We start from the raw sequence: 27,523 nt of genomic DNA on the forward strand, positions 1-27,523 counted from the left end.
TGGGCACTGACTGAGCTACCTGCCCACACGGGCCCTGCCAGAGCACTAACAGCCCCACCTGCTGCATTCCTGAAGTTGGCCCCAGCCCTGCTTAACCTCCTTTGTCCTTATCCCACACCTGTGCCTGTTGGAGCAACCTGGTCCCTTCAGCCCTGAACCCTCATTCTCAATGTACCTTCCTACAGCTACAGAGTCCAAACCTCATGGGTGAGAGCAGAGGCCAGCAGGCCCAGGACCTCTGGGTCTTTTTTGTGCATGTTGTAGGCATGTTCTTGTGTCTCTGATAGCTGACTTGTGGGTTTCTGGGCACCACATGAAACCTATCCCTGAGAATCCTTGATGAGAATTCAAGGCTTACTGAGAATTAATCCTGCCAGGAGGTGGGGCTCTCCGGGAGGCAGAGCTGATTGCCTGCTGGAGGCTTGGGGAGCAGTAAGGTTAGGTCTTAAACATCCAGCAGCTCTGGGCATCCTCTGATCACTTCCTGTTACTCACTTCCATTGGATATTGGCAGGCCTGCCTTCATTTCGAAGTGTATGAATGAGATCATGGATGGTGGGTGCTTAGGGGAATGCCTAGGTGGGAGCATGCCTAGTGTGTGAGGCTTAAGGACCGATTCTGGGGCTGGGGCTGGGGCTGGAGGGAGCTTGGTGGGGACAGCTTAGCAAAGGGCCTTGGTGGTCCTTTAATACAGCCTCCATTACTATATTGTCCTTGCCTTTGGACAAATTTTTAAAAGGTGTCCCTTGTTCTGGTAGACTCAGCATGTGTCAAGATGTGGCTTAGTAGGCAGAACACAAGCTGTACATAAATCCCTGGGCTTGCATCCCCTTTCCCCCAGGCTGGAGTACTAGATCTAGGATGGATATCTCAGACTTTCTTAATTCCTGGAAACACATTCTTGTGCCTTGTCCTGTTGTTAACTTGGAGGATGAGGACGGAATGGGGATGGAGACAGAAGCACATCTGCATTTCCAGAGGTGGATGATGAAAGCTCAGGAGGCCTGGAGAAGATGACTGCTCCCCAGGGGTCCCAGTTTAGATTATATTAGAGCTGGGTTCCTGTCTCTCCTTAAACTTCTGCCATGGTCTCCAGATCATCCTTGTGTTTCCCATTGCTGTGTGGAGTGGCTAGAAGCAGCCCACCTGCATCCTGGTTCCATATTAGGCACTCTGGGAGTCCATAAGTTCTCTTCACCTGCCAGTGGGCACGGATGCTGCAAAGGAGTTGGCTTGACTGTGTACTCTGTAGCCATTTCCTATCCTTGGGGCACTTGGAGCTTCACCAGTTTGGAAGAGAAGAGAGTAAGGTCTGGTGGTCTAGTTCCACTACTTCCCTTTGTGCCCTGGGGCAGATGTCCCTTCCCAGGTGTCCCCGGGGGTAAACTGACTGCTCTAAGGTTCCCTTTGGTAGATTTCTGAGTTGGGGGCCTCTAACCCTGCTCCATCTCTCCCCAGGGTTGCTGTTCTGAGTGCCTGACTGCCTCACCCTGAAGGATGGCCTTGGATGGGTATTAGAGGCCCAGGGGCCCGGGCTCCTGTCCCGTTCGTCTGTCTGTTATCATCGTCTGTCTCTCTTGACATCATCGCAGCTTCACCCCCTCCTGTCCCAGCCCCCAGCGCCAGCTTCCTGCAGGCCCAGAGCCGGCATGAACTCTCCCAACGAGTCGGGTAAGAGCTGGGAGGATGGAAGAGCCCTCTGGGACAGCTTTGGATGAAATGGGCTATGTGGGTTTCCTGCCCAGGCTAGCTGACTGCCAGTGTTTGAGCTGTCAGGGAACCAGGGGGTTCAGGAGTGGAGGACATTGCAAGGAATGGATGGAGGCCAGCCATGAGGTTGACTGGGAATTGATGGCCTGGCAGGGCTTGGGTCTATCTCTGCTCCATGCCAGCCCTCAATTTAAGAGCCTTTGGTTTCTACTGCACCCTGCTCTATGGTTCAGACAATGCAGGCCTGAGGAGTATGTGTCCCAGAATCTCTGGACAGTTTAGGATGGTGTTAGTAACATCTCACTATAGCTCAGTACCTAGCTTCCTTCTTGTGATAGCTAGAATGTAAAATGTTTCTGCTGTGTTCCATACTGGGTTTTTTGTTTTTGGTTGTACTGAGGTTTGAACTTAGGGCCTTGCATTTACTAGACAGGTGCTTTATCACTGAGCTACGCTTCTAGCCCTTTTTTGTTGGTTGCAGGGCTTGAACTCTGGTCCTGAGTGCTGTCCCTCAGCTCTTCAGCTCAAGGCTAACGCTCTACCACTTGAGGCATAGCGCCACTTCTGGTTTTCTGGTGGCTTATTGGAAGATAAGAATCTCGTGGATTTTCCTGCCCAGGCTGGCTTTGAACCGTGATCCTCAGATCTCAGCCTCCCTAGTAGCTAGGATTATAGGTATGAGCCACCAGCACCTGGCTTCTAGGCCTTTTTTGCTTTAGTTATTTTTAGAATAGGGTCCTTCATTTTGCCGGGGGCCAATTTTTGACAGTTACTTATCTACCTATATTTCTTGTATAGATATAGGTTGGATTATAGGTATGAACCACCATGCCCAGCTTGTTGGTTGAGATATGGTCTCCCAGTTTTTTTGCCCAGGCTGTGCTTGAACTACCATCCTTCTGATTTCTACCTCCCAAGTGGAGGCATAGATTATAGGCATGTACCACCACACCCAACTTCATACCTTTTCTTGGTAGAGATTTTCAGAGCTCTGGGCCTTAATCTCTGTGCTTGAGCATGTGGTACTGAGGTAGAAGTAGGGGGATGTGATGTACTCTGGGAAGTCCAGGTAGACTTACCTCTTCCTTTTGGGCATTGAGCATGGGGATTCCTCATCTGAGGTCTTTTACTCTGAGATTTCCCATTCTCCTCTGCTAGAATGCTGCCTGGTAGTGCCAGAAATAGTCTAGGGTGGGACTCCAGGCTGCTTTATATATGGGTGGGAATGGATGTGTGCCCATGAGGATGTGTCCAACTAGCCTGAGCCAGACCCTCAGGACTTTCCCAGGAGGGTCACAGGTCAATGTGGTCAGGGTAATAACTGCCTTCTTTCCTTGGCTGTCTCCTGCCCAGTCTGAAAAGCTGAGTCCATCTTGTTCATTTTAACCCTCTGCAGCCCATCATCTCCCCACATATTTTCCTCTAGGAGTTTCTGGATGGACATTTTTCCTTCTTTTAGAGACAGGAAAATTGCAGCCTGGGATGAAAACTCATCTTCTGAGTAGTCCAGAAGCAGCAACAGAGAGGAATCCAGACAGGCCAAACCTACTTTACTCACCATTGTCTGCTGGGTTTGTGGTTCCCCTCAGGTCCTACCTATGCTCTTGCTTTTATCTAGCCTGTAGGGGCTATGCCAGATGCTGTCCCAAATGCTAACTTCTTGCTTTATCCTCGTAGGTTAAGTTGGAAGGACAGGAGAGGCCTGGTGGATGTTCAACAGTCCCTCTCCTGAGTCAGTAAGACACTGCTCCTCTAGTCAGTTGTGATATGAGTAGTGCTAGCTGCTCCTTCTTCTGAGCTATCACACTGCTCTTCCCAGGAGCCCTTTCCAATCTTGCTTCACATTGGGGCTGGGATTTGACCTTGGCCAGGGGTACAGGGACTGCTCATTATGTATCTGTTGGTGGCTTAGGAAAGATATTTGCTAGCTGTGGGGTTTGATTTCCACAGTGAAAGCTGTAAAAAATCTACTGAAGATTGATGATGCTATTGAGTTACCTTGCTAGATGCTGGTGGTCCATTTTCTTTGTAGCAACTTTTTTTCTGTGTGTCAGATTTGAATTCAGGGCCTTTGCACCCACTCAGCTTGCTGCTAAGCTCTTGCTACCTGCTTTATTTGTTGGTCAAGGGGCTTGAACTCAGGGCTTGGAAGCTGTTCTTGGGCTCTTTCGCTCAAGGTTAGTGCTTTATCACTTTGAGCCACAGCACTCCTGCTAGTTTTTCTGGTGGTTAATTGGAGATAAGAGGCCCATGGACTTTCCTGTCAATGCTGCTTTGAATGCTATCCTCAGATCTCAGCCTCCTGAGTAACTAGGGTTACAGGTGTGAGCCACTGACACCAGGCCCTGGGCAGACTCTTATTTCCAAAATAACCAGCATAAAAGCAGGGCTGGAGCTGGGCACTGGTGGCTCACACCTATAATCCTAGTTAATTAGGAGGCTGAGATCTAAGGATCTCAGTTCAAAGCCAGACTGGGCAGGAAAGTCCGGGAGACTCTTATCTCTAGTTAAACACCAGAAAACTGGAAGGGGCATTGTGCTTCAAGTGTTAGAGCACCTGCCTTGAGCTGAAGCCTTGAGCTGAAGCACCCAGGCCCAGAGTTCAAGCCCCATGACCACCACCACCAACAACAACAAAAGAGTCTGCCCAGACTAGCCTCAAATTACTGTTCTCTGGACCTCAGCCTCCTGAATAGCTAGGATTACATGTGTGAGCCACCAGTGCTCAGCTTGCAGCCACTTCTGCCAGAGCCAGCAGGAGTGTGGTAGTATCTGAAGCTGTCCACTAGCTTGGGAGCTGCTGCCCAGCCTTGGTAGGGTGGCCTCCTGAACAGGCCTTGCCTCTGGGCTGGCTTTCCAGCTCCCCCCAGCAGGGGGAGATGCTGTCTTCCCTATATTTGGGAAGGAGGGAAGACATAAGGTAGAGACACAGGGGACCAAGGATCTGGGGCCTTGTATTAGGATTGTTGAGAGGCTTCAGAACTGGGGTGCTGGGAGCCTGTGGTTTATGCCTGCAATCCTAGCTTCTCAGGAGGCTGAGATATGAGGATCTTGGTTCCCAGCCTTAGGTCTCTTTATCTCTAATTAACCACCAAAAGCTGGAAGTAGAGTTGTGGCTCAAAGTGGTAGAACACTAGCCTTGAGCAAAAAAAAACCTCAGTGATAGTACCTAAGCCCTGAGTTTAAGCCACAGGATTGGCAAAAAAAAAAGGCGGGGTGCCAGTGGCTCATGCCTATAATCTTACCTACTCAGGAGACTGAGATCTGAGGATCATGGTTCAAAGCCAGCCCAGGCAGGAAAGTCTATGAGACCTTTATCTCCAATTAACCACCAGAAAACTGGAAGTGGCATTGTGGCTCAAGTGGTAGGATGCTTGCCTTCAGCTGAAGAGCTCAGGGACAGCACCGAGGCCCAGAGTTCAAAACCTGTGACAGACACACACACACACACACACACACACACACACAAAGACTGAGGTTATTGCTGAGGTTAGCCTGCTGCGGCTCTTACCATAGAGCTTTACTGGGGTTGTGAGAGCAGTTCCAATTGTGGTGTTTGTTCCAGATGCCCTGTACTAAGGAGATACCCTGTACCTCAGCTCTTCCTCTTTGAGGGGTTCAATATCAGCTGTTCCTAGAATTCAAGTTGGCATCTGGGCTGGGCCTGCATGTGCCCAGTATTCCCTGAAACCCTTCAATGTCTTGAGACCCCACAGAAGTAAAACTAACCATGAATTGTAGCCAGAACATGTGGGGTCTGCTTCTCTGTGGACACCTTGCAGAGATCAGATCCCCAAGTAGGAAATTTATAAAGTCATAGGGGCAGACCGTAGAGGCTGATGATGAATGTGGTTAGTCCTCAGGGCCTGGGGGTGGGGGGGTAGCTTCTAAGCATCTTCTCACCTTTCCCTACATCCCCAAATACTCCTTTCACTAGGCCCCAGAGCAGCCGGGTTGCCTAACAGCAAGGAGTTTTCTGCTTTTTCTCTAGTTCCTCTTAATGCCTCTAAACATAGGAGCTTTTCAGTAGGTCCTTGCTGAGAAACACCAACTGTGGGAACAGGAAAGGGAAAGAGGTCCATTCCTGTTCTCCTAGGGAGCATGTTCCGGGTGAAGGGTGGCAGATGGAGACTGAATGATTTGATTCTGGGCCCACTGTCTTGGGGAGTGGGCACTCACCCACATACTTCTGGGCTGGGCAGCATGCCAGCACTTGACCTCATGTACTTCTGTGTTGAGACCATTCATGAGGCTGCCCACTCCCTTGATTAGGCTATTCCCTGAGCTCTGCTTCTCTTCAGGCCCAAGGAGGCTGGAGGAGGGACATTCTTTATTTTACTGGATCAGGCCTTGTCTGTCTATTCTCTGTTGTGTTGGAAGATTGGTGGAATTTGTCTAGCCCAGGTTCAGTCTAGCCAGGCTGAAGGAGTTGCTTTGAACTTGGACTGCCTTGGTCATCTATACTTTGTTCTTTGCCTCTGCCTAGAGAAGAGGACAAGAAGAGGACAAGCCATATGAGCTTGTTTGGTGGGACTGAGAGGAGGCAGCCAGGTTCCTATCCCCTGTGTGGGAGGGAGGCACACTTCATGACAACACCTGTCTGCCCAGCACCTCCCAGAACCCTCCACACTTTCTCTCCTTCCCTTTCCCAGGAGGGAGGGTAGCTGCCCCCTCCCTTCTGGGTGATCAGGGAAACTGGGGCATTGGTATGGGGTGGAGCCAGGAACCTAGGCGTCCTGTCTCCTTGCCTCAGGCTCTGCCTTTGAGCTGCTGGGAAGGCAGGCAACCAGTCCAAGGAGAAGAAAGTGGGTCAGTGATGGCTTGGGCAAGGGTCTGAGGGGAACCCTGGCTCCCCTTCTTCACAGTGAGTCATGGCATACTGCTCATTGTAGATTGAGGCCTCTTTCCCCCTTCCTCAGCCTGCTCCATTCTACAGGGATGGGATGTAAGAGGAGGCAGCCTCAACCCTGAGGGGAACTGGAAGAAGCCAAAACAGGGATTTACATTTTTCTTGGAGTTGGTTTCAAATGAGAGGGCTCAGCCAATTCCGGCAATAGTTCTGGCACATGACAGCTTCCAGGCCATGCTGATGGGCTCAAATAGCATGGATACCTGGAGGGAAGGTGTATAATATTTCCAGGACCCCTGGGCTGCTTGCATCTCCTAATCCAGGGTGTCTTGGTCAGCCCCCCCCCCCCCGCTTTTTATGTTGGCTGTGGGACTTGAACTCAGGGCCTCTGTGCTGTCCCTGAGCTTTTTCACTCAAGGCTAGCACTGTATCATTTTGAGCCACAGCACCATTTTTGGTTTTCTAGTAATTAATTGGAGATAAGAGTCTTGTGGCTGGCTTCAAATTTCAGATCTCAGCCTCCTGAGTAGCTAGGATTACAGGTATGAGCTACTGGCACCTGGCAAGCCCCTCCCCCTTTTGTTTGTTTTTGTGCCAGTACTGGGCTTAAACTCAGGGCCTGAGCTTTATCACTCAAGGCTGGTGTTCTACCACATAGATCCTACTCTATCAGCATTTGGACCCAGGAAATTAAGACTGGAAGAGCTCAAGGAACCAGCCGTGGGCTCTTCTCTCATCCAGCTTTAGGGAGTTTGAAGGCCTTAGTACATGTATAGCCTTAGTGGGAGGGGACCAAGTCACTGATTTGGGGAGAATGATGCTGGCTCTGGATATGGCTCATGCACTCCATTTTTAGTGGCTGCCTTGTAAGTGCTTGATGGGTAGGGATTGAAAAGAAAAGAGGGTAGCTACATCAGGAAAATTGAGGTTTGATATTAGGAAGACTTTGTGCACCTCTGAATCTTAGAAGAAAAGACAGTTCCACCTCTTCCCTAGACCTCCCCTTTATCTCTCTGGAGAATTTTGAGGTTTGCATGGCTAGTTGTCTAGCGGGGTTTGACTCCTCACTAATTGATGGAAGTCATGATGGTATTTGATGGTATTGGGAGTTCATCCCAAGTCCCTGGCTCTGGCTACCTTTAGGTGCTATGTGTTGGATGTTAATATCTTTCCTAAGCATGGAGTCCTCTTTCCTTAGGCATGTGGCTGGTGAGGGGTCTGGGGGCTCCCTGCTTTTCTGTTTTAGCTGATGACTTCCTCTTCTCTAGAGAAGGGCTCTCTTGCCATTCTCCTGTGTCTGGGGCAATCAGAGAGAGCCAGGACAGGGCTAGCCAGCCCTTCTGGTTGCTCCTGGCGTGGGTGGGTGGAGTCCTAGTCTGGGAGGGGCTGTTGATTGCCCCCCCACCTCGGCTTTCTGGGGAACTGCTACCCTTCACCCCATTGATGGGGCCCTTGATTTTCCTGAGTAGCCAGGATGAGATTGAGGCAGTGGCTGGTAAACAAAGTTCCTGCCCTGAGATAGGGGGTACCCACAGTAGCAAGTCCCTGAGGGAGCATTGCTTCATTGCCTTTCTTCTGGAATCATCCCTGACTTAGAAGCTGTGCTTCCAGACCCTGTTTGTTTCCTGGGCACCACTTCCCCATACTCTCTCATATCATCTATCATCAGGCTAGGGCTTTGGAAAAACTGCTTCTGCCGTCTTCCCTGAGAAGGAGGCCCTGGCCATCCTTAGATGGCAAAAGCTAGCTGGGAAGATGGGCTCCAGGAGCCACAGCCACTGTGTCCTTGGTTGGCCAGCTTCTCCCAGGCTTTTGACAGGAGGGTGAGGTCATCCAGTCCAGAGAGAGGACAGGTGTCCCTGGCTCTCTTCCTGGAGTGGGGGGCAAGAGGGGCTCCAAAATAGCAACTGTGACATCAGGAAGGGGGAGGGGGATACAGACACAGGAATAACAGGGCTATTAAAAGGTCCCAGTGAGGTCAGGGGGCCAAGTGGGATCTCTGTACCAGTGGGAGGCATAACCTGAGGCAGAGGGACAGGCTAGCAGTGGTACACTGGCTTCAGGTCCCAGCAGGAACTCAGGAGCTGGGGCTGCTCCATCAGGCCTGGATGCTGACAGCCTCATGACTTCCTGGAGAGGTTCCAACCTTCAGTCTGTTCCTACTTGGGCAGTGAGGTCCTTGTACCTGTTAAGGGAAACCCTGCAGCAGTCTTGTATGTGAGGTAGTGAGGTACCATGGTAAGAGCTGGGACTTGAGCCTTAGACCTCTCAGCCCTATCATGTGAGCAGCTGTATGACCTAGGGCAAGTAACGCTAAGGTCTCCGTGCCTCAGTTTGTGCAGCTATACCCTTTCTCCTAAGGTCATCATGCAGAATGAATGAATATGGTACTATAATGCTCTTAGTACCACACCTGGCACACTGCCAAGGATGAACTGCTGTGCTGAGAATGAGCAGGTTCCACCCAGTCCCTTGCCTGGGTTGCGTGAGATCTGCCCAGGAAGTCTCCCTGCCCCCTGGAAAAAAGCTGAGCTGTCTCTGGCTGCCAACTCCAGAATGAGAGAGAGGGAGCTGCCACTTAACTGCTGTTTAGGGTCTCCCTGCTAGTAAAGGGGGGAGGGAAGGTATCTCCCAGCTCTGGAGGAAGGCAGAAGTTAACCCCTACAGGGCTGTCAGGACTCCAGGGAAGATACAAGTGGCTGTGTCTGTCACCTCTCCCCAATCTTTCTGCTTCCTTTATCTATTGTACATAGCTAGAGCAAGGATAAAAAAGAAGATGTTGCCTGGCTTCTTGGTTTCTGGTCCATTGCCTGCCAACAACAGTAGCCAGAGTGGCTCCTAGACACTCGGGTACCCCTGCTTGCCTCCTTACCCGTGCAGCCTTTGGCCACCCAGCTCTGTGGCCTTGGCCCTGAGTGCAGGCCCTCCCCCACCCCCCTCCCAGCCTGGCGCTTCCTCCTGGGGTGGAACGCCGCCTCCCCCCATGGGGCCTCCGCCAGGCCTGGGCTCCTGGCAGCCAGCCGGCGGCTCCCTGAGCATGCTCCACCTATTTATAGACAGGGCCCTCCCCCAACTGCTATTTCAGTCTCCTGCCAGCTGCCGGCGGCTCATTCGGGAAGGAGGAGCAGGGAGCCAGGCCCAGAGCTGTCACCCGGTGGTGCTGGGAGGGAACACAGAGAGCCCGCCTGCCTGCTGAGATCCCCTTCCTGTCCCCGGAGCGCTCAGCCACATACCCCAGCTCCTGGAATCTGAGGACAGGCTGAGGTGGATGCTCCTGTAGATGAGGGCAGGCCTGTAGCCTCAGGGCTTCCCAGGCCTCCAAGGAGTGCCCAGGCTGGATGAGGCACCTCCTTACCTTGTGGGTTCCAGCAGCAGTGGCCTGAGGGAGTCCCAGAGCAGCTGGCCTGCCGGACCACCTTCCTCTGGCTGGCTCCCGCCTCTGGCGGCCCATCCTGGGCATGCTGCTGGTGCCCAAGGCGCAGGGGCTCGTGGAGATGCTGCAGACCATCTACGAGACCGAGTCCTGTTTCTCAGCAGATGGCATGTTAGGCCGGGAACCACCCTTGGAAATCCTGCCGCGGACTCCTCTGCACAGCATCCCTGTGGCAGGTAAGTGTCTCTGTGCCCTCACCTGCCCTCTGTTCTCGGGCATCCTTGTACCTGAGCTGAGCATCTTGCCCAGACGGAGTCCTGCTTTGACCTTTCTTGAAGGCTTTCTTGGGCATCAATGGGACTGGGAAGCTGTGCTCCCAGGGTGGGCCTCTCTACCCTTGACCCTGCCCTCCTTGCCCAGTGTTGCCCTCCCACTGTGCTTTCCTGCCATGATTTCCCTGCTGCATCCTTCCAGTTCCTTTGGCCTCAGGTAGGATTGGCCTCAGCTGCTGGGGGCTGGGGCTTACTAGAGGATCCTGGCCTAGTTGGCACTGTGGTCAGAGGGGAGGAAGTGGGTCAGTGACCTGTGTCCACTCTGCCTGCTCCCCGGGTTTGTGTAGTGGAAGAAGACGATTTAGCTAGGATGTCCACAAGAATAAAAGTTACCTACCCCAGCTTCTCTGGCTTGGTTTGGTACTAGAACATCAGGTACAGTAAATTGGTAGGTCCCTGACCAGGAGTCCCCTGAGAATAGACCCTTCTGGGGAGGTAGTCATGGTAGTGTTAGGCAGAGACTGGCAGCTAGGATGTTGAGTGGTTTTAGCTGCCTTAGCTCCTAGCACCTCTATAACTCTCCTCCCCCTAGGTATAGCGTATTCCTACCTCCCAAGGATAGAGAGATGCTCAGATGGGCATGAGGACCCTAAACCTGCTACCATCTTGGCAGGAACTTCTTTGGCCTTCACCAGGAGTGGGGTGCTCCCCTCCCCCCGCCAGATGGGCCACTCCTTCCCTCACTCCCAGGAACCTGTTGGCAGCACCAGGCCCTTCTGGCACAGCTTCCCCACCAGGCAGGCACCACAAGATGCTTCCTCTAGGGAGGGGCCTGCTGGAGCCATGCCCACTTGGCCCCTCCTGGCAGTAGCTTGGTGCTTATAAGGGTGGTGGTGGTAGTGGTGGGGTGTGTGTATGTCTTTGGGATTCCTTGACTCTGGATTATGTGGGTGTGGATCCCAGCGTTTGAATTAGAAGGTGGGTACCTGTGGTGTGGTCTGAGCTGTCCAGGGATAAAGTTTCAGTAGGACTGGCATGTGTCAGAAGAATGTTTTGGGAAGATTTGGACACTGTTTTGAACATTGTTTGCCATTTTCCTGAACAGGGATGTACTAGTATACAGGCATAGCCCTGGAGTGTAGCCCCGAAAGGTGCCCACCAGGCCCTTGGGATGGGGTAGAAACATGGATTAGTTGGTTCTTGCCCTCTAATAGCTCTAGGCTAATTGAACCTCACTAAAGCCAAAGGCCCTGTCCTCTGCCCCCAGCCCCAGCCTCTGGGTCTCAAGGTGCGCTCCTGAAAAGTAATTGTGGCTATGCAGAACATCTGCTGGAGGTGTTTGCTGCCCTGGCCCCACAGGCCCTTGCCTACGAGCAGCAAACAGTAGTCGGCCCCAAGTTTTCTCCTCTGCTTTGTTTATTTACTCCTTTCAAGTTAGATCCTAAAAACTTTGCAAGCTAGGACCCCAACCAGCCCCTGTCTCTACCCCCCCCCCCTTCCCCAACCTCCCAAACACTGCCTGGCCTTCTGAGCCATGGCTCAGTCCTTGCTGGCAGGAGAGAGGCATGAGTCACCCCCACGGCTCGAGGAGAGGGCTAAGAATGTTCCCCCTGAGCAGCTCTGATGCTGTGTCTGTGACGCGGCTGGGGACAGATATAGGCCTGGAGCTTGGCTGCCTTTTTTTTTTTTTTGGACTCTGGAATGTAAATAGATGTTTCAAATAGAAACACTTTAACCTTTAGGTTAAAAAAAAATCCACCTCAGATAAACATGGCTATGAGGTCCCAGGCAGCCTGGTGTTTCCCTCCTTCTCCTGTTCCTCTCCTCTCACCTTCCCACCTCCCACCACCATTTATTGACCAGTCTCCAGAAGGATAGAAAAGCCTATGACTGAGAAAGCAGGTATCCAGGGACACTTTGTTGGGTGCTGTGTATTGCTCTGGCCTCCCTGGCCCAAAGGGTTGGAAAAAGGGGCTTTCCAGGGTGGTACCTTGCCTCCTTCCTCCAGGAACAAGTCTTGGGAATCAGTTTGGGGGCAGCCTTTGCTCTCTCGGCTGTCTTGTTGGCTGCCGTTGATCAGCCCCTAGCACAGTGTCTGGCACTTGGATGAATGAATGTTTCATGAGAGGGCAGAGTCCAAAACTGCTTGGCAGGATTCCTGGGCACTATTCTGAGGTTTGGCCCTCTGGGTGAATAGCGACAGTTGCAGCTGGGCACCTCCATGGGTGAGCCAGAGCCTCAGCTCATAAGGGGTAGAGATAAGGGTACTTTTTGCTATTCCCACTAGAGGAGAGCATGGGACAATCTCGGCTGGGAATGTGGCTTAGTGATAGAGTGTTTGCCTAGCATGCATGAAGCCCTGGGTTTTATTCCTCAATACCACATAAACAGAAAAAGCTGGAAGTATCGCTGTGGCTCAAGTGGTATAGTGCTAGCCTTGAGCAAAAGAAGCTCAGGGACAGTGCTAGGCCCTCCCTGAGTTCAAGCCCCAGGACTAGCAACCCCCCCCAAAAAAAAAAAACAACAACAACAACAGATGGTACAATCTTCAGCTGGCTAGGGTTTCTGCCTGGCTACTATGCCACGGCCCTGCACACAGAGGGAACCACCATCATCCAGTCCTGGTCTTTGCATGGGAAGTCTGGGAGTTTGAACGCCACTGTGGAATTGCAGAAGGCAGAACTGGGGAATTTCCTGATTCCCTTCTGAAAGCCCTGGATTCCCCTCTATCCAGGATTGGGTAGAGCTGTCACTGGACAGTGTACAGGACAGCAGGAGAAGGCCTAGGAGGGGTCTCACTACCCTCCCAAGAAGGGTATGAATCCTTGTGCCAGGAAAGGATATTCTGGATGTTGGGAAGTCTCAAAGGGATCAGGTTTGGCACTGGGACTTTCCGTGGATCCTCTTATTCATGCTCTTCAGACCATTCCGAGCATGACTCTGGGGATGTGTAGGTGGAGGGATGCCGGGAAGGTAGGAAGGCAAGACTAGAGTAGGAAGAGAGCTAATAATATACTAGGTAACAGGGGCAGCCGGGACTTTCCTTACCTTATCTCTTTAAGGAAGGTTATTAATAAAATATTTGACAATTGAGAGAGAACAGATTGGTTAAGAAACTCACTCAAGGTCACAGAATAAGAGCTGCAACTTGAACTCAAGTCTGGGAATAGGGAGTTGTTAATCGGCACAAAAATTTCTTCTATTGTTTTTTTTTTTGTCGGTCGTGGGGCTTGAACTCTGGGCCTGGGCGCTGTCCCTCAGCTCTTCAGCTCAAGGCAAGTGCTCTACCACTTGAGCGACAGCGCCACTTCCGGTTTTCTGGTGGTTTATTGGAGATAGGAGTCTCATGGTCTCTCCTGCCCGGGCTGGCTTTGAACCGCAATCCTCAGATCTCAGCCTCCTGAGTAGCTAGGATTACAGGCGTGAGCCACCAGCGCCCGGCTATTGTCGTTTTTAAAAGGCAGTAAACCACCAGAAAACCAGAAGTGGCTCTGTGGGTCAAGTGGTAGAGAGCTAGCCTTGAGCTGAAGAGCTGAGGGACAGCACTCAGGCCCAGAATTCAAGCCCCATGACTGACCAAAAAAAAAAAAAAAAAAAGGCAGTTCTTGGGCTGGGTGCTGGTGACTCACTTCTGTAATCCTACCTATTCAGGAGGCTGAGAGCTGAGGATCGCTGTTCAAAGCCAGGCTGGGCAGGAAAATCCATGAGACTCATATCTCCACTAAACTATCAAAAAAGCCAAAAGGGGAGCTATGGCACAAAGTGGTAGCTTTGAGCAAAAAAAAAAAAAAAAAAGAAAATCTCAGCAAGAGCTCCCAGCCCCATGACTGACCAAAAGAAAGAAAGAAAGAAAGAAAGAAAGAAGAGTTCTTCTGTGTTGAATACTTCTTCATGCCAATGTGTATGGCTTAGTAAAATGGAACATGAGCTAGATTTCAGCCTCAACTGTCCCTTCAATTGGGTGCCCACAGACAGTATCCAGCCTGTATAACCTTATGTGGTGAGTCTTGATGTGCCTCTGAATTTTGTGCTTCTAGAGAATAGAGACCATTGTGGCCTCTGGGAGCTCCCAAGTTTCTGAGTCTTTGTTTTATATAAATACTTGAGAATACTTGGTAGGTTCTCTCTTTTCCTGATTGCATTTTGGCTCAAAGTAAGAAGGGGACTAGACCATTTGGGCACAAAGCTGGAGGTAATTAAAAGGCACACTTCCCATACAGACAGTTTCTGCTGCCCAGCCCCCTCCTACCTCATCCCCTATTGTTTTTGAGACCCTCAGCTGTCCCTTTCCCACTGTACAGCTGCCAGACAGGAAATCAGATTAACCGTGTCCACACACACAGCTGTAACAGCTGTCAGATTGACAGCAGAAATGAGTACTGGCAGTCTGGGGACACAGTGAGAGTGACTTTCAAACTTTCACCAAGGGACTGTATTCAAACACAGGTTCCCAGATTCCCATGCTTTTAGAATAGGGACTGTGAGAACAGGGCTTACAGGACCCACTATCCTGCCAGTGGTGTCTCCAGTATTCATGGAAGGCCCTAATGGGCTTTAGGACTTCTGGGAGAAGTTCCTATGCATATGTAGAGGGAGACGGCTGTTCCCCCAGACAGGCAAATCCAATTCCCAGCAGCCTGGCAGTCTGGAGAGAGAGGATGTTTTGAGATGCCAGGAGCAGGTGTCTAAATCCCTGCAGGGTGGGGATATGGCAAGTGGCCAGGTGGGCAGGGCAGCTTGATGGATGCCCAGGGCCTATATGCAATGGAGAATGGAGGCAGATTTGCCCTGGAGCTCCTACTATCCCACCCCAGGTGGGGAGTGAACAATCCCAGCAACAGCTTCAGACTTTGCACATTTAGTGTGCCTTCTAATTGCCTGCAGCTTCGTGCCCAAGTACTTCTTGGAAATGGCTGTGAGATAGGAGATTTATCTAGACAGCATCCTGAGATCCACCACTAACTCCACCTCACCAGTGACAGATGCCTTGTACCTTCCATCGGGGTTCTGAATCTCTTGTAAGAGTCTTCAAAGTGGCCATCTGCTTCCAGATTTCTAGGGCTTTCCTCTATTTGCCTCCCCTCCCCCCACTCCCTCCACCCCCGCATTATATTCCTGAGCTCTGGTATTCTGTGAGCCAATCAGGTATCCTAGTTTAGATTCCTGAACCATATACAGAATGTTCCATCTCTTGTTAAGTTCGGGAGCAGCCTTCATGTTTCGCTCTTCTGTTTTTAATAGAGTGCAGAGAGCCAGCAGAGCCAGGATTAAGCACTGGCTATCTCTCTCCCTTTATTTTATTTTTGTTAGTCTTGGGACTTGAACTCAGAGCCTGAACACTATCCCTGAGCTTCTTTTGCTCAACGATAGCACTCTACCACTTGAGCTATACATAGTGCCACTTCTGGCTTTTTCTGTTTATGTGGTACTGAGGATTCAAACCCAGAGCCTTCGTGTATGCTAGGCAAGCACTCTACCACTAAGCCACATTCCCAACCCTATTCTACCTCTCTTTAAAGTGACCTTAGGGCTGGGAAGGTGGCTCAGTGGTAGAGCACTTGCCTTGCATGCATGAGGCCCTGGGTTCGATTCCTCAGCACCACATAAGAAAAAAGAAAAAAGTCGGAAGTGGCGCTGTGGCTCAAGTGGTAGAGCGCTAGCCTTGAGCTGAAGAGCTGAGGGACAGAGCCCAGGCCCAAGAGTTCAGGCCCCACGACCGGACCCCAAAAACAAAAAAATTTAAAGTGACCTTAGACAGGTCAGGAACCAAAATTTGTGCTCATTTGTGCTAGGTGTTTTGGAGGGACAGAAGGGATCTCACCAGAGACCTGAGCTGCAAAGGACAGAGTAAGTCGGCAGATGAGATGGCCTGCCAGAGCTGGAGCTGGAAGGAGGCTGCTCCCTGAGATTCCTCTCTGTAATTGGCACCCAGCTTCTGGCGACTCCAGCTTGTATTGTGTGGGGCTAGAAGAAGTTCTTAGATGGGACAGGACCACAGAGCAACCTTCTAACATCTGAAATGAAAGCTAAGACCTTGATGTGGCAGGAGTTTAAACCTGACATAGTCTAAGCATTTTATTTTATATATTAACTTTTTTTTTTTTTTAATCATGGGGCTTGAACTCTGTGCCTGGGCACTGTCCCTCAGTTCTTCAGCTCAAGTCTAGCACTCTACCACTTGAGCCACAGCACCACTTCCGGTTTTCTGGTGGTTAATTGGAGATAAGAGTCTCACTGACTTTCCTGTCCTGGCTGACTTTGAACCACAATCCTAAGATCTCAGCCTCCTGAATAGCTAGGATTATAGGTGTGAGCCACCAGCGCCGGGCTATATTAACATTTTTTAAGTTTAATTTTTTTATGCCAATACTAGGGCTTGAACTCAGGGCCTGGGTACTGCCACTTAGTTTTTTCACTCTACCCCTTGAGCCACAGCACCACTTCCAGATAAGGGTCTTATAGACTTTCCTGCCTGGGCTAGCTTTGAAGTTCAGTCCTCATACCTCAGTCTCCTGAGTAGCTAGGATTACAGACAAGAGCCACCAGCTTCCAGCTATCTCAATTTTTTTTTTTTAGGCAGGGCCTCACTGTATAACCCAGACTGGCTTTGAACAGGTAAAACCTTTTGCCTCAACCTCCTGAGTGTTGAGATTACAGACCACTGTACCTGACTTCTTTGTGTATTTTAGAAACGTGTGTGTGTGTGCGCGCGCACACACGCAGTTGATGCATACTAGGCTAATGTTCTACCACACATAGAAACAATCTGAGAAGTAGTCCATAGACTTCCCGAGATTGATTGCCAAGGCCAAGGGGGTCCAGGACTCAACCAAAAAAAATGTCATGAGGGGCTGGAAGATAGCTCAGTGGTAGAGCGCTTGCCTTGCATGCCTGAGGCCCTGGGTTCGATTCCTCAGCACCACATAAGCAGAATAAAAAAAGCCAGATATAGCCGGGCGCTGGTGGCTCACGCCTGTAATCCTAGCTACTCAGGAGGCTGAGATCTGAGGATCACGGTTGCAAGCAAGCCCGGGCAGTAAACCACCAGAAAACCGGAAGTGGCGCTGTAGCTCAAGTGGTAGAGCACTTGCCTTGAGCTGATGAGCTGAGGGACAGCGCCCAGGCCCAGAGTTCAAGACCCCCGACCGACAAAAAAAAAAAAAGCCAGATGTGGCACTGTGGCTCAAGTGGTAGAGCACTAGCCTTGAGCTGAAGAGCTGAGGGACAGCGCCCAGGCACACAGTCCCACGACCGGACCCCCCCCCAAAAAAAAGTCATGAGCCATTATTAATAGCCCTGGATAACACCTCCTGAGATCTTCCCAGGCCCTTTGCCAAACTCTAGGCACGCATTTTTTTGGGCTTGGTAACCTAGGTTCTAAGTACTCTGCTGCTGTTTTGCAGATGCCTGCAGAGTGTGGGGAGGAGGCACCCTATGCCTTGTCTAGGAGCACACTGCCTTGAACCTTTGCCATGCCTTACTCCAAAGCTCTCGCTCTTAACCATTACGTGATATGTGTTCAATTACGTTGCTTGACAAGTTGTGCAAATTGCTAGGTGAGAGTCATGCCGAGCCTGCACATGTGGAAATACTGTCTGAATTGTGGTAGAACCTGTTGAGCCTAAATCAGCCTTGCCAGTCACGTAAGAGCACAGAAATAGATCATGGGAAACTGGCCTTGGTGGGGAGGGGTCATCAGAGTCACTGGCTGAGGAGGGTGGAATACTCTTCCTCATCTCCTTCTAGACTCCCTCAAGGCCAGGACAGGGACAAGAGCCTTTGCCTATTCTCCAGGGACAGAAAAAAGGTAATTAGATATTAAAGGATGCTGCTGATAGCCTTACTTGGCAAGGGAGGTCCTGAGGGCCGGGTGTTGGTGAAGATGCTACCCCTAGGCTGGGATGGCTACCTGTGCTCTACAGAGAGACATCCTAGAATGAAGCCAAGCTGCTCAGAGGGATCCTGCCTGTGCTGGGAACCATGCACCTGGGTTCAGATCTCTGCTTTGTTTCACTCATCAGGGTGAGGGTGGGAGCTCTCATGCATAGCAGCCCTAAAGAAGCTTGATCTCCTTGCCTGTGTCACTGGGGGCTTGAAACAGCTGGTCTCAGAGGGTTTTTTTTTCTGGGGGGGGGTCCAGTCGTGGGGCCTGAACTCTGGGCCTGGGCGCTGTCCCTCAGCTCTTCAGCTCAAGGCTAGCACTCTACCACTTGAGCCACAGCGCCACTTCCAGCTTTTTTTCTTTTTTGCTTATGTGGTGCTGAGGAATGGAACCCAGGGCTTCATGCATGCAAGGCAAGCACTCTACCACTGAGCCACCTTCCCAGAGGGTTTTTTTACTGTGTCCCCTCAAGAGAAGGCAGCTTCTCAGACATCTATGGGTTATCTACACAGTCCTTGGTACAAATGTCACAAATAGCTTAATGTTTTCTTTTTTTCTTTTTTTTTTTTTGGGGGGTGGGGTCCGGTCATGGGGCCTGAACTGGCCTGGGCACTGTCCCTCAGCTCTTCAGCTCAAGGCTAGCGGTCTACCACTTGAGCCACAGCATCACTTCTGGCTTTTTTCTTTTTGCTTATGTGGTGCTGAGGAATCGAACCCAGGGCCTCATGCATGCAAGGCAAGGGCTCTACCACCGAACCACCTTCCCAGCCCTTTTTTTTTCTTTTTTGTCAGTTGTGGGGCTTAAACTCGGGCTTGGGCACTGTCCCTGCGCTCTTTAGCTCAAGGCGAGCGCTCTACTGCTTGAGCCACAGTGCCACTTGCAAAAGGTTTCTGGTGGTTTATTGGAGATAAGAGTCTCACGGACTTTCCTGTCCCGGCTGGCTTTGAACTGTGATCCTCAGATCTCAGCCTCCTGAGTAGTTAGGATTACAGGCGTGAACCACCAGTGCCTGGCTCCAGCTTAATGTTTTCTATCCTGTGTCTCCAACCCTCTCAGTCTTCTGTGGCTGGTGGCTGGCCTGGGGTGAGAGGGTGGGATGGGAGGCAGGGGTCAGGGTCTTTAATGCTTGAGGTACAGCTTTTTGGATCTGCTAGGAGTGTCTACATACTGATATTTCCCAGGGCTTCTTCAGAGGAAAGTGAGATACCTTTACCTGCTGACCTGGATTTATGTATTAGGGATTTTGAATTTGTGATGTTGCCAAGAAAAGGCATGGTGTAGTGGTGGTGGCCTGGCTTGTACGTTAGAGCAACTTTGCCCTTGGTTAGCTAGATCTGTTTACTTTGAACCTGTTTTCTCAAGGGTGTTGCTTTCTGCTCCTTATGGCTCAGTCTCTTCTCTGCTTGGAGGTAGCATCCCTTTGCCTGGATCCCTTGTCTTTATTTATTTATTTTTTTTGGTCCGGTCGTGGGGCCTGAACTCTGGTCCTGGGCGCTGTCCCTCAGCTCTTCAGCTCAAGGCTAGCACTCTACCACTTGAGCCACAGCACCACTTCCGGCTTTTTTCTTATGTGGTGCTGAGGAATCGAACCCAGGGCCTTAGGCATGCAAGGCAAGCGCTCTACCACTGAGCCAACTTCCCAGCCCCCCCTTGTCTTTATTTTATTTTATGATTTTTTTTTGGGGGGGGTCTAGTCGTGGGGCCTGAACTCTGGCCCTGGGCGCTGTCCCTCAGCTCTTCAGCTCAAGGCTAGCGCTCTACCACTTGAGCCACAGCACCACTTCTGGCTTTTTTCTTTTTGTTTATGTGGTACTGAGGAATCGAACCCAGGGCCTCATGCATGCAAGGCAAGCACTCTACCACTGAGCCACCTTCCCAGTCCCTTTATGATTTTTTTTGAGTCAGGGCCTCACTAAATTTCTCTATCTGGCCTTGAATGCATAGCTTCCTGAATAGCTGGGATTCTAGTATATACCACCCTACCAGGTTTGACTCCTTGTTTTTGGCCTCTGCTGTCCTTGTAGCAGCTCTGAGGTTGGCCCATCTACCCCTCCCTAATCTCCCCTACAGGGACCAGGCTATTTCTTGGACTGCTTGAAGAGTCTTCCATAACTCCCACTTCCTGGGGCTGATGTGGTTCATGGAGAAGACAGAGACCAGGCTGGTTGGTTGGGAAGAAAACTTCACCTAGATCTTACCACTGCCCAGTTGTACCTATGAGCAGGACAACCCCTTTTTTGTGAGCCAGAGCTTAGTATCTGCAGGGCCATTCTGGTGGCTGGAGACACGCAGCTCTACCCACCCCACTGCTCAAGCCAAGCTGTTCCATGGAGGCAGAGTGGGTCATCCCTGTAGAAGGCCACAGGACAGAATTGTGCCTTGTTCCTGAGACGACCACTTCTAGGATGAAGAAAGGTCTACACCTACTACAAAGAGCAATGTGTGGAGCAGGGTGGATGGGTGGCCAGGGCCTGCTCCTGGAGCCTAGCTACTTCCCTCACAGGAGATGGTAGTATTGGTCTTGGCCATCCAACCTTTCTGTTCCCTGTGGCTCTGAGTGAGACCTGACTGAGGAAGGAAGGACCCAGGACCTTGCTCTCCCATGTGACCCTTTTCCTGGCCTTTCAGAGGTCTCTTTACTACTTAAAACCCGTAACCCATCCTTTTAAGGAACAATCCCTCTCCACCTACTCTCCTGATCCACCAGGAGGCCAACAAGAGCTTCTTCCAGTCATGACACACCCACTTCCCTTTCCATGTGCTAAAGCTGCTGCTACCTGCTCTGCTCATGCCAAGCTGACAGGGGACATGGATCTTCAAGGGGTTGCCAGGCCATCCAGGCTTTTAAGTTCCATCCCAGCAAGATTACATTTTGGGAGAGCCGGGCGCTGGTGGCTCACGCCTGTAATCCTAGCTACTCAGGAGGCTGAGATCTGAGGATCGCGGTTCAAAGCCAGCCCGGGCTGGAGAGACCGTGAGACTCCTATCTCCAATAAACCACCAGAAAACCAGAAGTGGCGCTGTAGCTCAAGTGGTAGAGCGCTAGCCTTGAGCTGAAGAGCTGAGGGACAGCGCCCAGGCCCAGAGTTCAAGCCCCACGACTGACAAAAAAAAAAAAAAAAAAAAGATTACATTTTGGGATTCTATACTCTACCCTTCCCTAACTTCCATTTTGGACACATCCAGGTAGGCTATGTCTACCTTTGGTAGGCTCCTGGAGTGCTGCATGCTGCTTCAAATTAACATTCTCCAGTTGTCTCCAGTTCCTGCTTGCATGTAAGCAGAGCTGTGGTAAGAGCCCTGTGGCTGCCCCGCCACCTGCATACCAATGGGCTCCCACTCCCACTGCAGCACTGAACTAAACATCTCAGTGATGATAATGGTGGGAGATTGACTGGTCTGAGCCCTGTGCTTTCTGTAGGGCTCTTGCAAGTGCCACCAGCCCTGCTGGCCACAGTGCCAGCCTGAGGTAGGGTTATCTGCTGATAACCAGGAAGGCTTGGACCCCTTTCCTTTCCTAGGCAAGCAAGCTGGAATCCAGCTCCCATGGTCCCAGCATGGGTGGGAGCAGCAGATTGAAGCCCATCCAGCCTTGGCTGAGGAATCAGAGTGATAACCCTCTGGTCAGATTTGGGCCTTGCTGAATGTCACAGGTTAGGGAGACCCAAGGCTTCCACCCTGTTTTTCATCCTGGACTTGGGGCTGTTCCTGCTAGAAAGGCTCTCTGAGGTTTTCAGTGGCCTTTTCTCCTAGTGCTAGGGAGGGAATGAGTTGGAGAAAGAGTGTGTGTGTGTGTGTGTGTGTGTGTAACTCCATCCTCTTGGCCACATCTGGACACTCTTGTAGTTGTGGCTCTGGCCTGGTGGCCACAAAGTCGTCAGTGCGGCTGATGGGGAAACCACAGAGGAATGTGCCCAGCGGTATTGGGGAAGGAGGGGTGGTGGGGCAGAGAGACATCTTGCTTAGCTGTGCCTCCCAGCAGACCCTTGCTTCTGTTGACTCCCAGGGGCATATTTAGGCATGAGGGTGGTATAACCTTGTCCTTCTGTGGCCTTGCTCCTGGGTTCCCTGGAGAAATCCAAGCCCATAGACAGAATGTAGGGACCTCTTTTAGCCACCCCCAAGCTGGAAGGTAGGGATCCAGGGAAGTCTTGTTCCCTGTACCTGTCAGAATGTTAGGGTCTTATTTTCTTCTTCTGGGCCATAGTGGGCTGCTTGGATGCTAGAGTGCTTTCTTAGCCTCCTGTGGCCTTCCTAGGGTATATCAAGGAAAATGTGGGAATGTGGGCTTTCTTTGGAGAAAAAAGTGGAAAAGAAACAAAATGGGCTGGCCCTGCCTCTCTTACTTCCTCCTTTCCAGGCAGCCATATCCTGCCTTCCCTTTCCTGCTGGCAGCAAAAGGCTTTGTGGGGTGTGGGTTGGACTTGGGGCTCCCTGATGGTGTGTTGTTTGCCTAGTTGCCTTGGCAACCATAGAGCAGTGGTAGGGAGTGACATCCAATGACCGGGAGGACAGTGCAGAGGGATCAGAGGTCGACACCCATCCTTTCCATTGGAACCTTTTTCACTCTTAAGATTCCCCAGCCCATTGCCTTGGCACTACTCAGTAGATCTCACCACTGCTTTGCCCTTCCCAGTGTGCTGTCTTCCCTGGGACTGGAGTCTGAGGTCCCCACAGCAGCTCCAGCCCTCTCCCTGCCATCATCCTTCTTCCTGTCTGATTCCCTTTCCTTTCCTGTCTCCTCCTCCCACCTCCTCCCTGCCCGCCCATTCTCTCAACCCCTCCCCCCAGCACAGCTGCTGTTTGGCTCACTCTATATATAGCGGCATTTTCAGGGTAATTACAATAAAACTGTTGAAAGGAGATAATCCAGCAAAGGAAGCTAGGCTGACTCTCAGCCCCCTCCCTGGCTTGGTGCAGCCCTATACCCCTTTCCCTGAGACCTCTTGTCTCCCCTACTCCTTATCTTCCCTTCTGTTCCATCGGCCCCAACTGTTATAAGACCTGTTCTTTTCATGAGCCCTGAGTAGTAGCACCAACAGTTCTAGAACCAACCTCTGTGCCTCAGTTTTCCTTCTCATGTGGTCTTTAGTGGGGGCTTGGTGTTGAGACAGGAGGAGAAGGCACAGTACAAGATTTGCATTCCATCCTGAATATTCAGTCAGCTGGCTGGATCTGGCCAACTTACTCAAATGTCTTACAACCTCAGTTTCCTTGTCTGTAAAATGGGGTGACAATCACTTGAGTCATAGATAATTATGCAGTTTAAATGAGTCATTCATGTCAAAGGCCCAATGGTGTCAGTGACAATATTATGTGTCAGGTACTCACACTCTGCCATTACCATTCTTCTTCATGCTTATATTTTCCTGTGCATTGTTTTTGTGGTAGTAGTGGGGATGGAACCCAAGACCTCGTGCACACTAGGCAAATGCTCTCCCACTGAGCTCTACCACAGCCCTGCTGCATATTTTCTTTTCTTCTCCTCCTTCTCCTCCTTCTCCTCCTTCTCCTTCTCCTTCTCCTTCTCCTTCTCCTTCTCCTTCTCCTTCTCCTTCTTCTTCTTCTTCTTCTTCTTCTTCTTCTTCTCCTTTTGCTTCTCCTACTCCTAATCCTTCTCTTTCTCCTTCTCCTTCTCTCCTTCTCCTTCTCCTTCTCCTTCTCCTTCTCCTTCTTCTTCTTCTTCTTCTTCTTCTTCTTCTTCTTCTTCTTCTTCTTCTTCATTTTAATTGGTCATGGGGCTTGAACTCTGGGCCTGGGTGCTGTTCCTCAGTTCTTTAGCTCAAGGCAAGCACTCTTACCACTTGAGTCACAATGCTACTTGAGGTTTTCTGGTGGTTAATTGAAGATAAGACTCTCAGGACTTTGCTTCCTGAGCTGGCTTTGAACCGTAATCCTCAGATCTTAGCTTCCTGAGTAGCTTGGATTACAGGTATGAGCCACCAATGCCTGGCTATTTTCTATTTTTTAATTTTTTTTATTGTGAAAATACTGTACAGAGGGGTTACAATTACATGAGCAAGGTAATGAGTACATTACTTATTATCAAGCATTGTTGCCCTATTTTCTATTTTTGTGCAGGTCCTGGGGCATGAACTCAGGGCTTGTGCACTATCCTTCTGCTTTTTTGCTCAAGACTACCATTTGAGCCACTACTCTACCATTTGAGCCACACTCTACTTTAGGCTTTTTGGTGGTGAATTAGAGATGAGTCTCTCAGACTTTCCTGACCAGTCTGACTTCAAACCACGATCTTCAATCTCAGCTTCCTGAGTGGCTAGGATTATAGGCATGAGTCACCAGTGCCCAGCTCTGCTACATATTTTCTTACTTTTCATGGCTTTGGCCTCTTTTGAAGAAGGTGAAAGGTGGCTTCATGGACAGAGAGATTTAATCCCTCTCTCTGACCTCTTGGGTCTAGTAACACTGCCCGTGCCCTCTTGAGCCTTAGACCTGGCTTCTGGAGCCTAGTGGGGACTGAGATTGGGCCCACTGATGCCTCATAAATCTTGTGCCCACAGTGGAGGTGAAGCCAGTACTGCCAGGAGCCATGCCCAGCCCCATGGGGGGCGGGGGTGGAGGCAGCCCCAGTCCTGTGGAGTTGCGGGGGGCTCTGGCTGGCCCTGTGGACCCTGTGCTCCGGGAGCAGCAATTGCAGCAGGAACTCCTGGTGCTCAAACAGCAGCAGCAGCTGCAGAAGCAGCTCCTGTTTGCTGAGTTCCAGAAGCAGCATGACCACCTGACACGGCAGCATGAGGTCCAACTACAGAAGCACCTCAAGGTGAGTTAGCAGGGTGTAGGGGGTCACCCGTAGCTGTACTCTCCCCCCTCCCCCCCACACCCTCAGGGCCCAGCTCATTGCTCCCTTAATGCCCCTGCAGCAGCAGCAGGAGATGCTGGCGGCCAAGCGGCAACAGGAACTGGAGCAGCAGCGGCAACGGGAGCAGCAGCGGCAGGAGGAGCTGGAGAAGCAGCGGCTGGAGCAGCAGCTGCTCATCCTGCGCAACAAGGAAAAGAGCAAAGAGAGTAAGGCCATGGGCAAGGACCAGGGCTCCTGCCTGCCTGGCCCTAGCTGTGGGTCCTGGCACCAAGCAACCAGGTCACCAGTGCTCTGTCCGACAGGTGCCATCGCCAGCACTGAGGTGAAGCTGAGGCTCCAAGAATTCCTCTTGTCAAAGTCAAAGGAGCCCACGCCAGGCGGCCTCAACCATTCCCTCCCACAGCACTCCAAATGCTGGTAATAGTCCTGAGAGTGCAGGGTGGGCAGAAGGGACCTGGGTCCTCCTTGGGCCCTACTTGACTACAAGCTAGCTGAAATCTCCTGTCTTGTGGCCATATTTGGGCTCTGTAACTTCTCCTTGGGGATGAGAGTCCCCTCAGGATCCATTTCCTGTCCCTGTATGACATCTGGTAGCCTTATCATAGCTACAGATGGCCAGGTGGCAGACCCCAGGCCTGGGTGGTAACCTAAGTCTGCTTCTACCCTACCCCCAGGGGAGCCCACCATGCTTCTTTGGACCAGAGTTCCCCTCCCCAGAGCGGCCCCCCTGGGACGCCTCCCTCTTATAAACTGCCTTTGCTTGGGCCCTATGACAGCCGTGATGACTTCCCCCTCCGCAAAACAGGTGCGTGAGTGCCCAGCCTGACCTCTCTAAGTGTGATTCATTGGGCAGAGGTGGGGATGGGCAAGGGGAAGTGTTGCTGTGAGTCTTCCTTGACAGAGCTGGACTACAGGTATATGTGGATGTACCTGAGCTCCTACACCTTTCTCTACAGCCTCTGAACCCAACTTGAAAGTGCGTTCGAGGCTAAAACAAAAGGTGGCTGAGCGGAGAAGTAGTCCCCTTCTGCGTCGCAAGGATGGAACTGTTATTAGCACCTTTAAGAAGAGAGCAGTTGAGATCACAGGCGCTGGACCTGGGGGTAAGGCCTCACCACATGTCCCCATTCTGAGGGTCTGGGATTGGGGGTGGCTCAGAGCGGGCCCAGGTGACAGCCACTTCTCCTGTAGTGTCGTCCGTATGTAACAGTGCGCCCGGCTCCGGCCCCAGCTCTCCCAACAGCTCCCACAACACCATCGCTGAAAATGGCTTTACCGGCTCAGTCCCCAACATCCCTACCGAGGTACAGGCCAGGCTCAGGCTGGCGCAGGTGGGGTGGGGGGACCCAGAGCTGCTTTTTTCCCCCCTGAATGGAAGAGTGTTGCTCCTTCTGGTCGGGCTGAGAGTCCCCAGCACAGACCTTTCTGTCCACATGGAGGGTCCTTGCCTAAATATGGTCCAACAGGCCCATGAAGGACTCTGATCTCTAAAGGTCACCCCCAGTTGTGGCTCAGGGTGGGAAGAGTGGGGGCCATCCTGATTTCTTGGCCTCAGCCCCAGGTTGCCATCCTTTGCCACCTCCCCTTTTCCTGCTTTCATGCCTGTCTTTCCTGACTGCTCCCCAGATGCTCCCCCAGCACCGGGCCCTCCCTCTGGACAGCTCCCCCAACCAGTTCAGCCTCTACACGTCTCCCTCTCTGCCCAACATCTCCCTAGGGCTGCAGGCCACGGTCACTGTCACCAACTCGCACCTCACTGTAAGTGTAGGGCACATAGCCCTTTCTATTTTGGTGTGCAGGTTATTGGTCTTGCATGCTCCCACCTGGCACTTTTGCCTTCCCAAGGTCCCAAGGGAGGTCAGATGGGTGGGAGGGCAGAGGGTAGATGAGGGATGCTGGTATAGAGTTGGCAGGACTATGCAATAGGAACCCCTTACCTTATTTCCCATCTCTTTCCACCCCATGCAGGCCTCCCCGAAGCTGTCAACACAGCAGGAGGCTGAGAGGCAGGCTCTTCAATCCCTGCGCCAGGGCAGCACACTAACTGGGGGCACATTAACGGGCAAGTTCATGAGCACATCTTCCATCCCTGGCTGCCTGCTGGGCGTGGCACTGGAGGGTGACACAAGCCCCCATGGGCACGCCTCATTGCTGCAGCATGTGCTGCTGCTAGAGCAGGCCCGGCAGCAGAGCACCCTCATCGCTGGTGAGTGGGTGGGCAATTGTACCAGGGAGGCCCTCTGGGGTCTCAGGTTAGGACCATTGTGAGGGAGAAGCATCACTGATTGCTTCTACATTCTGGAAACATCAAGTACCTACAGTATGCCAGGCACTATTCTTGACAGAACCTGCTGCCATTACCCAGTTTCTGTGCCAGAGCAGAGCTGTCCAGTAGTTGCAACATAATGCAAACAACTGGCATAAAGTTTTCTAGTAGCCACATTTAAAAGTTTAAAAATAAATAGGTAGGAGCCTAAAAATAAATAGGTAGGAGCCAGGCATCAGCGGCTCACAGGCTCACACCTATAATCCTAGCTACTCAGGAGGCTGAGATCTGAGGATCGCAGTTCTAAGCCAGCCCGGGGAGGGAAAGTCGGTGGGACTCATCTCCAGTAA

The 27,523-nt window shown here is 51.5% G+C and overlaps 1 protein-coding gene across 5 annotated transcripts in view; it reads left to right on the forward strand.

The window, feature by feature from the left end:
* Positions 1–1,463: 1,463 nt before the first annotated feature.
* Hdac5 (histone deacetylase 5) overlaps positions 1,464–27,523 on the forward strand; it is a 37,307-nt gene continuing 11,247 nt past the window's right edge. The window contains exons 1-10 of one of the 5 annotated variants that reach the window (XM_013032028.1): positions 1,464–1,671; positions 10,094–10,168; positions 24,609–24,868; positions 24,969–25,113; positions 25,210–25,324; positions 25,582–25,712; positions 25,864–26,010; positions 26,099–26,211; positions 26,534–26,665; positions 26,876–27,113. In XM_013032028.1, coding sequence (XP_012887482.1) covers positions 1,650–1,671; positions 10,094–10,168; positions 24,609–24,868; positions 24,969–25,113; positions 25,210–25,324; positions 25,582–25,712; positions 25,864–26,010; positions 26,099–26,211; positions 26,534–26,665; positions 26,876–27,113 — 1,378 coding nt within the window. In that variant the 5' untranslated portion in view covers positions 1,464–1,649. Of the gene's footprint in view, positions 1,672–10,017; positions 10,169–24,608; positions 24,869–24,968; positions 25,114–25,209; positions 25,325–25,581; positions 25,713–25,863; positions 26,011–26,098; positions 26,212–26,533; positions 26,666–26,875; positions 27,114–27,523 lie in introns of those variants that run through there. The other 4 variants (XM_013032031.1, XM_013032030.1, XM_013032032.1 and 1 more) reach the window with 4 other exon arrangements.

Source organism: Dipodomys ordii, unplaced genomic scaffold (assembly GCF_000151885.1).
Source record: "Dipodomys ordii isolate 6190 unplaced genomic scaffold, Dord_2.0 Scaffold147, whole genome shotgun sequence".
Taxonomy (NCBI): domain Eukaryota; kingdom Metazoa; phylum Chordata; class Mammalia; order Rodentia; family Heteromyidae; genus Dipodomys; species Dipodomys ordii.